Source organism: Plecotus auritus (genome assembly GCF_963455305.1).
Source record: "Plecotus auritus genome assembly, chromosome: 10".
Classification (NCBI taxonomy): domain Eukaryota; kingdom Metazoa; phylum Chordata; class Mammalia; order Chiroptera; family Vespertilionidae; genus Plecotus; species Plecotus auritus.
The window spans coordinates 47,731,988-47,747,260 of NC_137785.1; the positions used below are offsets into that span (position 1 = coordinate 47,731,988).

Sequence of the window (15,273 nt, forward strand, 5' to 3'; positions counted from 1 at the left end):
GAACTAAATCCAGGCCCAGAGCCTGCTCCAGCTCCAAGGCTGTGCCCCTTTCCCCACAACCTCTGGCCACAGTCATTGGCTAGATTGTTCCTCCCACTGGCCCTAGGGCCCCTCCCACCGCCACTCCAGATAAGGCCAGCCCAAGACTGCTTCACTGGGCAATAGGCACTAGGGCTGGAATGGGGCCGCCCGGTTCCCCATGGCAGTGGGTGCTGCTGCTGCTGGGGCTGCTATTCCCCCCTGCTGCCTCCTTCTGGCTCCTCAATGTGCTGTTCCCCCCGCAAACCACGCCCAAGGCTGAGCTCAGTAACCACACACGGCCCATCATCCTCGGTAAGCCCCCACCAGGCCCCTGATGCACCAGGCCAGACCTTGGGTAGCCCGGGCCTCAGCCGCAGGTAGTCAACCCTGCCAAGGCCCTTCTGCCCTTGCATTAGCCCTGATACCTGCCTCATGTTCGGAGGGACCAAAGGTTTGACCTGCAGAGAAGTCAGCCCCTTCCCCCCACCACACTGTTCCTGTGTCTCTAAGTTGTCTACCCCACCTGGGTGGAGTGGGGGGTGGGTGTGTGTGCCTGAGGGCTTGGCCAGGGCATTAGCTGTGGCCAGCTGCAGCCACTGGATCTTGGGCCAAGCCCCACCACTCCTTCCTTAGCCCCCACCCAGCAAGGACAAGATGCTCAGCTCAGGAGAGCAGGAAAGGCCCATCAAGGCCTGTCCCCTATTCTCAGGCCCAGCCCCCACATCTCCATACCTATTTGTTCTCACCTTGGACTTCGGCAGTAATGGAAAGCCAGGCTAGGTGTTTGCTTTGCGAGGGCAGAGGTCAGTGGCCCTGGCCTCTGCCCTTTTCCTGCTTAAGGGGAGCCTGGCCTTTGCACTGCTGGGGGGACAGGTGGAAGAATTATTACAAAAAGGACTGTGTCCTTCGTCCCTGGGAGTTGAGGGTGTAGGAAATGAAGGCTGGTCACTGCAGTGGTGGAGGGTGGGTGTTAGGCTGGGGTGGGAATCACGGGGGAAATCCGAGGAATCCAGAGTGAAGGCTAGTGCCCGCAGTGCCTGGCTGCCTGGGGAATCAACTGGAAGCCAAACTGGATAAACCAGATGTGGTGAACTGGATGTGCTACCGCAAAACAGAGGACTTCTTCACCATCTGGCTGGATCTCACTATGTTCCTACCCCTTGGAGTAGACTGCTGGATCGATAACACCAGGTACGGGCCATCCTCTCCACCCCAGCTCCCTCACCCTGCCTCTTGGTTGCTGACCTGCTGACTCTCCCATTGTACGCAGGGTTGTCTACAACCGTAGCTCTGGGCGTGTGTCCAATGCCCCCGGTGTAGAGATCCGTGTCCCTGGCTTTGGCAAGACCTACTCTGTTGAGTACTTGGACAAAAACAAGCTGGCAGGTGTGTGTACTGGGGGAAAGGGTGGGGCTCCAGGCTGCGGTGGACCTGTAGGAGCCGTGGCCAGAGCCCCAATGCTGCTGCCTCCCCCCCAGGTTACATGAACACCCTGGTGCAGAATCTGGTCAACAATGGCTACGTGCGGGATGAGACGGTGCGGGCTGCCCCCTATGACTGGCGGCTGGAGCCCAGTGAGTGTCTCTGCAGATGATGGGCTTGTGGCAGGGAAGGTGGCCCCTAACCCCACTGCCCTGACCCAGTTCACCCCCCTCCCTCCACAGGCCACCAGGAGAAGTACCACCAGAAACTCTCTGGGCTGGTGGAAGAGATGCATGCTACTTATGGAAAGCCTGTCTTCCTCATTGGGCACAGTCTTGGCTGCCTGCACCTGCTCTATTTCTTGCTGCGCCAACCCCAGTCTTGGAAGGATCGCTTCATTGATGGTTTCATCTCTCTTGGGGCTCCCTGGGGTGGCTCCATCAAGCCCTTGCTGGTCTTGGCCTCAGGTGAGATCACCTGCATCCTGTGGTGGGATTGAGGGATGGAATAAAGCTGACCAGGGGCCTGTGCTCACAATGCCAGGTTGGGGGTGTTGTCTACCACCCATGGGGCATGGCCCTTGTCATTGGCCCCCCAAGAGTAGTGATCCTGGCCTGGACCATTAGAGTGGCTCCTGCCAGAATCTGTCTTAGTGATGATAAAGTGAAAGTTTAACAGAAAATGAACCCAAGCACTTTGGCTCACTATCCCAGGTTTGTTCCTGTAGTCTCAGGTCCTACCCACCCAGCTTTCAGCTGCCTCTGCTTCCAGTAGCTCCTTTGCCCAGGGATATGCCCTACTGAAGACAGATTTGCCAAAGCCAGGGCCAGACCCTAGGAGCCCCTCCTGCCCTTCCCTGAGGAGTCGCATAGCTACCACCTGTTGTACACCCACTGTCTGCTGGGCCCAGCCAAACTCAGTCTTCCTATAGGGGAAGGAAGGAAAACCCTCTTCAGACTACATTATACAGACACGGTCAAATACAGACACGGTCTCGTTTTACCCTTCCTGACTCCTGTGCAGCATAGACTACAGGGCCAACAGATACTTGACTGAGATAACTGCTAGCATTATACCCCCCACCTTTGGCACATACACATCCATCCTTAGGAAAACACCCCATCCTCCTTTGAGGCCCTACAGCTCTGCCTCACAGCAGTATCCAGGCTTATTTAACTAGGGGCCCAGTGCACGAATTCATGCACCTTGAAAGGAACAGTGGGCTGCAAGGCTGCGGTGGGCACAGGGGTGGGTCTCGGCCCATCCTTAGCTGATCCTGCCTCGGCCCCTGGTCCCCAGTCTGCCTCCAGCCCCGCTCCTGCTGCTGTCACTCCCACACGCTGACAGCGCTGGCCCCGCTCGCACCCACTGATGGCAGTCACCCCTCAGGAGCAGGGGGAGGTGGAGAAGCTCTTAGGGGTGATCGGGGCCAGCGCTGGGGCTGGCGCCGGCGCTGGCAGCAGGTGCGAGTGCCGGGCAGGACCACGGCATGTGGGAGCAAAGAATTTTCAGTAACCACCAGAGGCTCGCCCCAATGACAGCAAATGGTGTCCCGCCTTGGTCTGGCGCCCCTGCTCATCTGCTTCACCATCCCGCCACAACCGATGCCCGCCATGTTCCATGCGTGCCCCCTGGTGGTCGGCGCACATCATAGTGACTGGTTGTTCGGTCTATTTGCATATTAGCCTTTTATTATATAGGACTAGGGGCCCAGAGTGCGAAATCACGCAAGACCCAGACCTGGTGCGCCGCGGGATCCAGAGTCAAGTCCCGCCAGCACCACTGGACGCGGCATCAGGTTACCTCCTGGTGACTGGTCTTTGGTCGTTACGACCACTGGGTTTTTATTATATAGATAAGCACACATTAAGTACCTACTGAAAGCTGTTAGGCTTGCTCTAGTCTGGCTTGGAGTCAATGTTTGGATTAGGCTGGGACAAAAATGAGCATCCATCTGAGCTTGAGCTGGGCAGCAAGTTGTAGGCCAGGGGCAGCCAGGTCTAGCTCCCTGCCTACCTTGCTCCATGTCCACAGGTGACAACCAGGGCATCCCGATCATGTCCAGCATCAGGCTGAAAGAGAAGCAGCGCATTACAACAACGTCCCCCTGGATGTTTCCCGCCCCCTGGGTATGGCCTGAGGACCATGTGTTCATTTCCACACCCAGCTTCAACTACACAGGCCGTGATTTCCGGCGCTTCTTTGAAGACCTGAACTTTGAGGACGGCTGGTACATGTGGCTACAGTCACGTAACCTGCTGGCAGGACTCCCAGCACCTGGTGTAGAAGTATATTGTCTGTATGGCGTGGGTCTGCCCACGCCCCATACCTACATCTTTGACCACGGCTTCCCCTACACAGATCCCGTGGGCATGCTCCATGAGGATGGCGATGACACTGTGGCCACACGCAGCAGTGAGCTCTGTGCCCAATGGAAGGGACTCCAGCCACAGCCTGTGCACCTGATGCCTCTGAATGGGACAGAGCACCTTAACATGGTCTTCAGCAATCAGACACTAGAGCACATCAATGCCATCCTGCTGGGTACCTACCGAGATAGCACCTCTGTACCCACAGCTGCCAGCCCAGGGCCCCTGCCCCCTGAATAAAGATCATCCTTTGTTGCTATAAGCCTTGATAGGTTTGTTGTGGGTTGAGGGGGGAGACTAGGGTTCACACACCAGGATTCATTATCAGCAGCTGCAGGCCTGGTGCCTTGTGGAGAATAGGGCAAGAGGAGCTTTGCTAAAACCTAGAATTGAACTACTGTGTTTCCCCGAAAATAAGACAGTGTCTTATATCAATTTTTGCCCCCAAAGACACGCTAGGTCTTATTTTCAGGGGATGTGTTATTTTTCCATGAAGAAGAATACGATACACATTTATTGTTAAATGAAAATAAAGGAAATTTATTACCTGTATACGGTACGGTAGTACGGTAGTTGTCAACACAAACCAGACAAACTGTGAATCCTACAGTATCAAGAATTTACTCATTTATTCAATGACAATCATGTCATCATCTTCTGGAACATCATCATAACAATCCAATTCCTGAATTTCCTGGTGAATTTCTTGTGACTCCATTTCTTTCAGAATCAGTGGACCAAATCTCTCATGTTTAGCAATAGCACTGTCTTTAAATGAGTACTTCTTGTCAAGGTAGCCTGCTCACAGTCCATTTGCAATGCAACTGTCAGTGATTTTCTCCCATGAATTCTTCACCCAAGTCACAACTTCTTGCAGTTCAGGTTTCACAAAGTTTCCACGCTGATTTCTCTCCATTCTATTTTCAATGTAGTCATTAATTTCCATGCGCAAATTGTCTTTGAATGGCTTGTTTATTGCAATATCAAGAGTCTGGAGATAGGCCGTCATTCCTGCGGGAATCATTATCTGATCTATTTTTCTTTCGTGAAGAAATGTCTTCATGTCTTTAGCGCGGTGAGTGCTGGCTGCATCCCAGACTAACAGACCTCTTTGGCTCCCTCGCATAACAAGCGGCAGCATTAAATCGACCCACTTCCTTATAACTGCTTGTGTGGCCCAGGCTTTTTCAGTTTCAAGAATAAAAACGCCCAAAACACGTTCAATCTTTTCTTTCTTGCCCTTAGAAATGATTAAAGGTGGGATTTTAGTGCCATCCGGACGAATTGCCAAAATACAGGAAACACATGCACTTTCGTAAGCAGTGGAGGGAATGTACGCTAAGGAGACACCCCGCTGTTCAATTGTTGTTTGAGATGATTGGCCCATAAACACTGCAGTTTCATCCATAGTAATCATGTTGGAAAGATTGTATTTAGAGAAGTCAGCATCATCAATAAAGGACTTGAATGCAAGTGCTCGCTTAATAACTTGAGTATCTTCCAACCTAAACAATGTTGTAGATCTTCTTAAAGACAGTTCACTTCGCTGAAGGAAATTATCCAGCCAGTGTTGTGATACTTTGAAGTCTTCGGGGGCTATGTCAAACTGCGGTGCCATTGCAAGGGCAAATTCTTGAATCTGAGCCCTATTCACAACCAAAGGCTTTGCTCTCCTGTCAACAACCCATTCACAGATCAGGTCTTCCAGCTCGGAAAATAATGGTTGCCGACCTGATCCACACTTGCGCTTTTTAGCATTTCCCTTGTCCACTTGTTCAATGAGGTTACCATACTCTGCTCGCCATTTTCGGACCAATCGGATACTCAACATCTTCTCTTTGCAGAAAGCAGTAAGATTTTGGCCCCAAGAGTCTTCCACGATTCCTTTCTTGTACTCCACGGAGTAGCTTTTTCTTTTTGCGCTCATTTCTAGGGGTAAAAAAAAAGGAATTAGCCGAAACCGGTTTGGCTCAGTGGATAGAGCGTCGGCCTGCGGACTGAAAGGTCATGGGTTCGATTCCGGTCAAGGGCATGTACCTTGGTTGCGGGCACATCCCCAGTGGGAGGTGTGCAGGAGGCAGCTGATCGATGTTTCTCTCTCATCGATGTTTCTAGCTCTCTATCCCTCTCCCTTCCTCTCTGTGAAATATCAATAAAATATATTTTAAAAAAATTTCCTTTAAAAAAAAAAAAGGAATTGGGGTATCAAGGTGGGGGGAGGGGATCACTCAAAATGACACAGGGGATCAGAGGGGGGAATCAAAATGGCACAGGAGAATCAGAAGGGGGATTACCATTTTAGTAACCCCTTTTGATCCTCCTGTGTCATTTTGATTGTCCCCTCTGATCCTCCTGTGTCATTTTAAGTGATCCCCCTCCCCCCACCCCTGTGCCACTGAACACCTTCACCAGACATCCCCACTACTCCTTTATCAGACATTTACCCCCTGGGGCCTGCCTGGGGACTGTCACTGGGCTTGCTGGGGCCTGGATCTGGGCTGGAGCAGGGTCTGCCACTGACTGAGAACCTTCAGTCATCATGAAGGCGGCCACGAGCATCAGGTAGTGTCACCAGAGACAGACCAGCACTCACCACCTTCGCGGCATTCCGTCCGCTCTAATCCTCCTGTTCTTCTACACGCATCTGCGAAAGTCTCCTCCTCTCTCCCGCCCCGCGCTCACCGATCACTCCGACCTCCGCTCCGCCTCCACACAGCAGTGATGTCAGGACTCCGCGTAATGTCACTGGTTGCTAGACGCCAGTTGGGGCGGCCCTAGCGACCAGTTTACGGTAAATTAATTTTCATTCTGAGACAGAGCCTGGGGGCCTTATTTTCGGGGGATGCCTTATATTGCACTCAGAAGGAAACATGTAAGTAGGTCTTATTTTCGGAGGATGTTTTATTTTCGGGAAAACACGGTAGCTATCCTGAGATGTACAGCTTCCCACTCTCCTGCTTGAGCTCTTAAGGCAGCCTATCTCTGTGCCTGCTTCTGCTCTGGGCATGGAGACAGGTCAGCTGCACACACAGCTGTGGTATGGGGGCACATGGAGTCAAGGTTTTAGGATGGGTAAGATCTGAGCTATCCTTCCCAGCTTTCAAAAGGGCAGACAATGGGGGGGGGGGGGATGGGGGATAAGGACACATATGTAATAACTTAATAATTTTTTTTTAAAAAAGGGCAGACAAGACCCCACCTCTAGACAGGAACTTTGCATACAGGTGGGTGACAGAAGTACAAGAGATTAGAATCTGGGGGAGTGACAGCCACTAATCAGGTCATTTAGCTAATGAAGATTTAATTATTAATGGAGGCAAGTAGTCTGAGAAGGGTGACATGGGCCACTGTAAAGACTTGGGTTTGAGCCTAAGAGCAGTGTGCACTTGCTTTAACCAGGGAGAGTGTACCAGATTTCTTCTATGCAGGGTAGAGCTGCAGGGGAAGGTGGGCCAGGAAGTATGGGGAAGCCAGGGAGGCCAGTGTAGTAGCCAGGAGACAGGATGCTAGCTGAGACTAAGGCAGTAGTTAGGTGAAAGATGTGGATAGACAAAGGGTCATCTAGGAGGTGAAATAAGACTTGGCCGTGAGTAGAGCCCAGCATGCCTCCAAGCCACTAGACGGACAACCACCAGGCCCCTGTTGAGAGAGGAAAGACAGCACCTGAGATAGGGAAGATGAAAGGACCAGCATGGTTGAGCCTCCATGTTGAGGTGTCCGGGTAGGAAACAAAGGAACAAAAGACAAGCAGAAGGTGAAGGAATAAAAGGCAGAAGTTGGGTAAAGGAGGGTAACTAAGGACAAAAGGCCATGCTTGATGCTGTTGGGAGGCCTGTAATAAGGCAGAGACCTGGCAAAAGGTCCAACAGCCTTAACGTGTTGGGACTTTAAGTTATCAGAGGCAGAGAACTAGGAGCTCAGACTGGGAGGAGGAGGAGCTGAACAATGGCCAGAAGGAAAGGATTTGTCCCTTTGTTCAAAAGACCTAGGAGCAGCCTGGAGAGACAGGCAAGGTACATCACCCTCTTCACAAACTGTTTGGGACCAGATGTGAAAGTGAAAGAGATGCAAAACAAGCCAGCGTCCTCTAAGTTAAGGTGAAAGCGAAAGCAGGAAGCGTCAGATTTGGAGCCCTGCAGAGAACAGGCCTCTGCTTTTCTTGCCCACTGTTGGTCCCACTCCTTTAACCATCGACCACCCAGTCCCTGGACTGCCCTGGCCATCCTACGATGCTGCAAACAGAGCTAGAACCCCGAGGGGGCTTCTCCTTCGAGAACTGCCAGAGGTAAGGTGGGGGATGGCTGATCCGGAGCTGCCAGTACTCCCCATAAGGTCGTCTGAGCGTAGGAGCCCCGAGGGCCCCAAATTCCTGGTGGCGAAGGGCGGAGGGGTACAAGGGGTGGGAGCACGTGAGAGGTAGATAGCAAGTAGTGGGCGACTTGGATTCCCAGGCTTACTCCGGGAGATGAGGGAACCCGGGACGGAGTTGGGGGATATGAAGGGGGTCCCAGAAAAACCAAAACATGGGCTACTCTCTCCCATTTCCAGAAACGCAGCCTTGGAACGCGCCCTCCCGGAACTCCAGGTCCCTCATGCCCGCAAGACCGGGACCACCATCGCGGGCCTTGTGTTCCAAGTGAGCATAGCGCTGGGACTGGGAGGCTTAGAGAGGCGGGCGGGGATGCGGCAGGCACTGAGCCAACAGCCTCCTTTCCCCTCCCCAGGACGGGGTCATCCTGGGCGCGGATACGCGGGCCACTAACGATTCGGTCGTGTCGGACAAGAACTGCGAGAAGATCCACTTCATCGCGCCCAAAATCTAGTGAGAATCCCCAGCCCCGTTCTACCACACAAGAACCGCCCCCTTGTTCCCATCCCCGGTCCCCGCACATCCTAGCCCCGCCCACACCGACCCTCCCTTCGCCCTCAGCTGCTGTGGGGCTGGAGTAGCCGCGGACGCCGAGATGACCACGCGGATGGCAGCGTCCAACATGGAGCTACACGCGCTGTCCACGGGCCGCGAGCCCCGCGTGGCCACGGTTACCCGCATTCTGCGCCAGACGCTTTTCCGGTGCTGGGGAGGGACTAAGATGAGCTTGGGGAGGGGCCGCTGCGGGATGAGCGGGGCTGAGGAGGCTGTACGGGGAGGGGGCGGGGCTGCGAGGTCCCGGGATACCGGAAGAGGCCAGCGTGAGGAGTTGGGCAAGGGAAGGAGCGTTGTCATCCAGAGACTCCCGATCACCGGAAGAGGCGGGGCTCGGATCCAGGAGTGGTGTAGTAGGGCATGGGACCTGGGTTCCAGTGCTTGCGAATAACCACGCCCACTCCGCGCTAAGGTACCAGGGCCACGTCGGTGCGTCGCTGGTCGTGGGCGGCGTAGACGTGACAGGACCACAGCTCTACAGCGTGCACCCCCACGGCTCCTACAGCCGTCTGCCTTTCACGGCCCTGGGTGAGCGGTTCTGCCGGGTCCCCACAAACCCCGCCCCTGGTACCCAGGCTTCACGGTTTCCCTTCTTTGGGCGGCCGGCTTACCTTAGATGCCCCTTCTGCATGCAGGCTCCGGCCAGGACGCGGCCCTGGCGGTGCTGGAGGACCGGTTCCAGCCGAACATGACGGTGAGTGACACCTGACCCCCACACCTGGGAGCTGGGGGAGTGCAGAGGGACCCTGGCCTGGTCTAGAGGTCAGGGTCAGGGAAGGCTTCTCAGAGGAGGCGACGACTGAAAGGAGACTGAGGGGACCAGTGGAATGAGGGTAGAGGAGTGCTATTTTCCAACAGACCACCGTCAGTGGCAAAGTTTTAGACTGCTGGGAGAAGTCAAAGCTCAGAAAGGACTGGAGCCGAGGGCCTCAGGAAATGGCAGGTGGGGTCTGGAGTCTGGATTTTGATTGGGGTGGGATGGAAGTGGATGAGGTAAGACCCAGAAAGAGAAAGATCTGGTGGATTGGGGTCCAAGACCACGTTGGTTAGGTGGATAGGCCACTGGAATCAGAGCCAGGAAAGTGTCTCAGAGAAGTTTGTGAAGATGGGGACAGTGGGCAGTGGGAACAGGAGGGGGGTCTCTCTGGAGAGAGGGAAGCAGACCAGCGAAGGTGAGTTTGGAGTGGAGATGGGGTACAGGGGGAGAGAGGAGTTTGGGTGTGAGCAAATGATAAGTAGTCTGGGCTTCAAGATTGACAAAGACCCCAGGCTGTAGCCTGACGGTGATACCAGCAGAGTCCATCAGACCTCACACACACATCGCCACAGCTGGAGGCCGCGCAGGGGCTGCTGGTGGAAGCCATCACTGCAGGAATCCTGGGTGACCTGGGCTCCGGGGGCAGTGTTGATGCATGTGTGATCACGGGGACCGGCGCCAAGATGCTGCGAACACTGAGCTCACCCACAAAGCCCAGAGAGAGGTGGGAGCAAGGGAGATGTGGGACCACAGGGGAGGATGGGCTGTAGCAGGGAAGGTTGGGGGCTGCAAGAGGACAGGCCACATGATGGGCCCATATTGAGAGGCCATTTTTCCTCCATCCCAGGCCCACCCAGTACCTCTTTGCCCCTGGCACCACAGCTGTCCTGTCCGAGACAGTGAAGCCACTGCCCCTGCAGCTGGTGGAGGAAACCGTGCAGACCATGGAAGTGGAGTGAAGTAAGCTGAAGCTTAGAGCTTGGAACAACAGAGAATAAACGCAGAAAATACAGACACCTGAACAGATGGCTATGTTGTTCTTGGGCAGAGGGTACTAGCAGCTAGCAGGGATCTGTGGCTAAGGTATCCCTGCAGGGGCCACTCCCTCCTACGGCTCCTCCTTCTGGTCACTGGACCTCAGCTCTGGCAAGCACTGAAGACTCAAGGTGGAGCTCTAGCTGGTTTGGCTCAGTGGATAGAGTGTCAGCCTGTGGACTGAAGGGTCCCGGGTTCAAGTCTGGTCAAGGTCACACACCTGGTCTCAATCCCCAGTAGGGGGTGTACAGGAAGCAGCCAATCAGTGATTCTCTCTCATCATTGATATTTCTCTCTCTCTCCCTCTCCCTTCCTCTCTGGGGAAAAAAACAAAAACAAAACTCAAGGTGGAAAGCCCCACCCTCACTCCACACCATAGAAGTCGCCTACCACTCCTACACCTTGCTCTTACCCTGTAGTCCATTGGGGACTTTTGTAAAACAAAGTCCCCAAGTACTGCCCCCACTTGGAACCTTTGCCTGGCTCATTGGTAGCCCAGGACAAAGCCTACATCTCTCAGTCAAGCCCCCTTCCCCACTGGATGCCACTGAGGGCTAAAGTGCTGTTAGAGGCCCTAGTCCAGCCGTGGGCAAACTACGGCCCGCGGGCCGGATCCAGCTGTTCTATCCGGTTCTCTTGCTCTCCCCTCCGCTCCTTTACTTTGAATTTATATAGTTCACACAAACACTCCATCCATGCTTTTGTTCCGGCCCTCCGGTCCAGTTTAAGAACCCATTGTGGCCCTCGAGTCAAAAAGTTTGCCCACCCCTGCCCTAGTTGGTTTGGCTCAGTGGATAGACCATTGGCCTGTGGACTGAGGGGTTGCGGGCTCGATCCCCAGTAGGGGGCATGCACGAGGTGGCCAATCAATAAGTCTCTCCCATCATTGATCATTGATGTTTCTGTCTCTCCCTCTCCCTCTCTGAAATTTTATGTGTGTGTGTATATATATATATATATATATATATATATATATATATATACATACATATAATAAAAAATAAAATGCTGATAGAGGAGCTGCTCCCTGATTCCAAGAGCAAGTTCTCACAGAGCACTCGTCACCCTGTTACACCTTTAGTTGTGTAACCCCTCCAATAACCAGGCATATCTGAGGTGCTAACATGAAGCTGGGTTGTAAGTAGGGGGATTGACTCCAAGTTTTCTGGGCTGACAGGGGTTACAGTGCTCTTGTGGGGACATATGACACAATACATTTATCCAACAAATCTTTGCACAGCACCCACTGTGCTAGGCCCAGGTGCTGAGTGCTGGTAGCAGCATCCTGCCCTCAGAATAGCTGAGCTCTATTGGAGCTTTGCAATTGCCCTACCTCTGTGGAGCGTCTACTCTAGGCTGGACATCTATGAATCCCTGATTGTGCTTTCCCCCCTCCAACATTTTATTATGAATATTTTAAAACATAAAACTTGGAAGAATTGTACACTAACAACTATATACCCACCACAGACTTTACAATTAATATTTTGTTATATCTGCTTTACCATGTATCTATTCATCCATCCCCATGTTTAACCATTAACTCACTTTTTAAACTATGCTCTTGAATTAGTCAAAACCCTCACACCCCCTAGGAGACCAGCCAACTTACCACACTGCAGCTTTGCACATAGGGGCCTCTCCTCTCTCTTGGTTCAAGCTGGAGAACAAACAGGCTGTAGACACCAGGGCTTGCCCACATGATCCCCAAGGCATGGAGGTTGTCAGAGATTCAACGACTGTTACCCTTCTACAAGCATCCTCTGTACAGGGTTGGGCAGTCACCAAGGGTGCACACCTTGCCTTCCTTTGCTCCAGTCCCTTCCCAGGCATCATCTCATCATTAAAAGTGTGGTCTTTAGCCCTAGCAAGTTTGGTGCAGAGGATAGAGCATTGGCATGCAGACTGAAGGGTCCTGAGTTAGATTCCAGTCAAGGGCATGTACCTCTGTTGCAGGCTCCCGGCCCTGGTCAGGGGGGTGCAGGAGGCAACCAATTGATATGTCTCTCACATCGGTGTTTCTGTCTCTCCCTCTCCATTCCACTCTCAAAAAATCATGGAAAAAACATCCAAGGGTGAAGATTAAAAAAAAGAGTGTGGTCTTCAGAGCCAGACAGATGAAGGTTTGGGTCCAACCACACCATGTGCTGGTGGGAGAGTCACCATCTGTGTAAGCAAATTGTGATTCCTGTTCTAAAATGAGGAATGATTCACAACTTGCTAGAACCCCTGTCCTGGCCACATGACCCTGGCTCTCTGCTGGTACAGCTGGACATTCCCTCCACCCGTCAGGAACACTCCTGGGTGCTGAGCAGGCTTCTCTGAGACTGGTGCCCGTGATAAGCCTGGGAAACTTACCTGATCCAGGCCACCAGGTGGTCACCATAGACCTAACTTAACCATAAGTCCTTAGGACCCAGTGCTCAGCACTTGGGATGTGAAGTGGTTCAGATAGTCAATCAGAGGCCAGGTTTTAGGGGATTGAGGGGGTATGAAACCCACATCTGGGCTCCTTCTGATAAGTCCAGGCTTGGTTTGAGGACCTTGGCCCAGAGAGACCTTGTTCCAGAATAGAGCGTGGGACAGGGCTGTGCCCCATACAGCTGGCCTGGCCTCATGCCTGGGACTTCAGCCCAAGGACAAGGAGATCCATAAAGCCAGGCCCATCTCAGCCTCATGCCTGCCACAATGCTGCTGCTCAGTCTGACCCTTACTCTGACCCTGCTCGGCTCCTCATGGGGTGAGTAGGCCTGGACCAGCCCCGGGTCCCAACACCAGCTCCTGCCCAGGGGGCCAGGCTGGCTGGAAGGAAAGCAGGTGGACAGAGTGGGTAAAGGAAAAAGGATGTGCCAAGACCATGAGGAAGCAAGAGGTGGACAGGAGTTCAGTCCAGGTTCAGGAGCTAGAGAAGGTTTAGGAAGCTGAGAAGTGAAGTTTGGATTGTAGTTTAGGAAGTGCCTTCTGGCTGCATGGAGCATGGAGTGGGTAGAGAGGCCAGGATATTATCCTAGGGGTCAGGAAGACAAGTGGCTTGGGCTGGAGGGTGGGGATGGAATTGGGAAACAGTGGGGAGTAGGTTGGAGAAATGGAGAGTGGATAGCACTTGTGGACTGGTTGGGTGGGAATGACTGAAAATGTGCAGGGGCCCAGAAGGGGCTCAGGGTGAAAAGGGATAGTGATGAGCCCTCTGGATTTGAACCCCTCTGGGGTGCAAAGCTGAGGATATCTGGAAGGAGGATGGGGGAGAGGTGGGCTGGGGTGTGGGAAGCAGGTCCTAACCAACCCAATCGCCAGGCTGTGGCATTCCTGCCATCAAACCGGCACTGAGCTTCAACCAGAGAATTGTCAACGGGGAGAATGCAGTGCCAGGCTCCTGGCCCTGGCAGGTGTCCCTGCAGGTACATGCACCCTGGGGGTGGGACAGGATCCCAGGTGCTTCATGCCTAGGCAAAACCTGAGTTCCCCTTCCACTTCTGATCCCGGACCCCAGGACAAGAACGGTTTCCACTTCTGCGGTGGTTCCCTCATCAGCCCATCCTGGGTGGTCACTGCTGCCCACTGCAATGTCATGTGAGTGCTTCCACTCCACACACCCCACCCAGCCCACCTCTCCCCACTTCCTTCCTCTAGATGCCCCTCTTATTGCTCTGCCCTCCCTTGTAGCTGCCTAACCCCACTCTCACTGCAGCCCTGGTCATCATGTTGTTGTCCTGGGCGAGTACGACCGATCATCCAACTCTGAGCCTTTGCAAGTTATGTCCATCTCGCGGGTGAGTCCCTGGGTTGCAGACCTGGGAAGGAAGAGTGAGCAGTACAAGTGGGCTCTGGGGATGAAGAATTCAGGGCCTTCCCTGGCCTAGCCCCCTCAGCACCCATCAACTCTGGGGGCCTGTGCTAACCCCATCCTACATGGCCCTTCCTGGCTCCACAGGCCATCACACATCCATATTGGAACCCCACCACCTTCAACAATGACCTGACACTACTGAAGCTTGCCTCCCCAGCCAAGTACACAGCACGCATCTCACCAGTTTGCTTGGCTTCCCCAAATGAGGTGTTGCCTACAGGCCTCACGTGTGTTACCACTGGCTGGGGCCGCCTCAGTGGCACAGGTAGGCACTTGGGCCAAAGATCTGGGTGGGAGAGCTGGAGCGGGGACAAGTCACTTAGGGCCTAACCACCCACTCCTGGCACACAGGCAATGTGACCCCAGCACGCCTGCAGCAGGTGGCCTTGCCCCTGGTCACTGTGAGACAGTGCCAGCAGTATTGGGGCTCCCGTATCACCGACTCCATGATCTGTGCAGGTGGCTCAGGGGCCTCCTCGTGTCAGGTGAGCACTAGCACTGTCCTGTCCTCTGCACTGTCATTTGCCCCCCTCCTCCTATGCTGACTTCTCTCCTCTCCTTCCCTCAGGGTGACTCCGGAGGCCCTCTTGTCTGCCAGAAGGGGAACACATGGGTGCTTACAGGCATTGTCTCCTGGGGCACCAGCAACTGCAATGTGCGCACACCTGCCATGTATACGCGGGTGAGCAAGTTCAGCACCTGGATCAACCAGGTCACAGCCCAAAACTGAGCCTACACATAGGCCACTTCCCTCTTTATCCAATAAAGACCCCAGACTTTGTGCTCTTGTGTTATCTCATCTGTCTTCCTGGCTACGGGTGGGGGGGGGGGGGGGGGGGGCGGGGGGGGTCTATCCTTACGTGGACTTTATCTTCCGGCATGACAAATGTTGCGAGAT

The 15,273-nt window shown here is 53.8% G+C and overlaps 3 protein-coding genes across 5 annotated transcripts; all 3 read left to right on the plus strand.

The window, feature by feature from the left end:
* Positions 1 to 47: 47 nt before the first annotated feature.
* On the plus strand, positions 48 to 5,283 carry LCAT (lecithin-cholesterol acyltransferase). 2 transcript variants are annotated; one of them, XM_080644343.1, is made up of 6 exons: positions 48 to 333; positions 1,056 to 1,212; positions 1,292 to 1,407; positions 1,500 to 1,595; positions 1,686 to 1,910; positions 3,478 to 5,283. In XM_080644343.1, the coding sequence occupies exons 1-6, from the start codon at positions 180 to 182 to the stop codon at positions 4,050 to 4,052; spliced, it is 1,323 nt and encodes a 440-aa protein (XP_080500469.1). In that variant the 5' UTR covers positions 48 to 179; the 3' UTR covers positions 4,053 to 5,283. The 2 variants fall into 2 exon arrangements, with proteins under 2 accessions (XP_080500469.1, XP_080500470.1); XM_080644344.1 differs by having other exon boundaries at positions 1,191 to 1,212; positions 3,478 to 5,277.
* A 2,410-nt stretch (positions 5,284 to 7,693) lies between these two features.
* On the plus strand, positions 7,694 to 10,513 carry PSMB10 (proteasome 20S subunit beta 10). 2 transcript variants are annotated; one of them, XM_080644345.1, is made up of 8 exons: positions 7,694 to 8,097; positions 8,361 to 8,448; positions 8,537 to 8,634; positions 8,743 to 8,883; positions 9,149 to 9,264; positions 9,372 to 9,430; positions 10,066 to 10,217; positions 10,341 to 10,513. In XM_080644345.1, exons 1-8 carry the CDS (start codon positions 8,042 to 8,044, stop codon positions 10,450 to 10,452), a joined length of 822 nt encoding a protein of 273 aa, XP_080500471.1. In that variant the 5' UTR covers positions 7,694 to 8,041; the 3' UTR covers positions 10,453 to 10,513. The 2 variants fall into 2 exon arrangements, with proteins under 2 accessions (XP_080500471.1, XP_080500472.1); XM_080644346.1 differs by lacking the exon at positions 10,066 to 10,217.
* Positions 10,514 to 13,204: 2,691 nt separating this feature from the next.
* CTRL (chymotrypsin like) lies at positions 13,205 to 15,156 on the plus strand (the record flags this gene model as incomplete). Its single annotated transcript, XM_080644204.1, has 7 exons — positions 13,205 to 13,268; positions 13,823 to 13,926; positions 14,019 to 14,098; positions 14,217 to 14,298; positions 14,460 to 14,640; positions 14,727 to 14,860; positions 14,944 to 15,156. 7 exons carry the CDS (start codon positions 13,205 to 13,207, stop codon positions 15,103 to 15,105), a joined length of 807 nt encoding a protein of 268 aa, XP_080500330.1. The 3' UTR covers positions 15,106 to 15,156.
* Between the last annotated feature and the right edge of the window lie 117 nt (positions 15,157 to 15,273).

Excerpts from the sequence above, each read along its gene's own strand:
- LCAT (XM_080644343.1), top strand. The coding sequence starts at position 180 with ATGGGGCCGCCCGGTTCCCCATGGCAGTGGGTGCTGCTGCTGCTGGGG. Across the intron at positions 1,408-1,499 it reads GGACAAAAACAAGCTGGCAG|GTTACATGAACACCCTGGTG; the intron begins GTGTGTGTACTG and ends CCTCCCCCCCAG. Across the intron at positions 1,596-1,685 it reads TGACTGGCGGCTGGAGCCCA|GCCACCAGGAGAAGTACCAC; the intron begins GTGAGTGTCTCT and ends CTCCCTCCACAG.
- PSMB10 (XM_080644345.1), top strand. The coding sequence starts at position 8,042 with ATGCTGCAAACAGAGCTAGAACCCCGAGGGGGCTTCTCCTTCGAGAAC. Across the intron at positions 9,265-9,371 it reads TCTGCCTTTCACGGCCCTGG|GCTCCGGCCAGGACGCGGCC; the intron begins GTGAGCGGTTCT and ends TTCTGCATGCAG. Across the intron at positions 9,431-10,065 it reads GGTTCCAGCCGAACATGACG|CTGGAGGCCGCGCAGGGGCT; the intron begins GTGAGTGACACC and ends ACATCGCCACAG.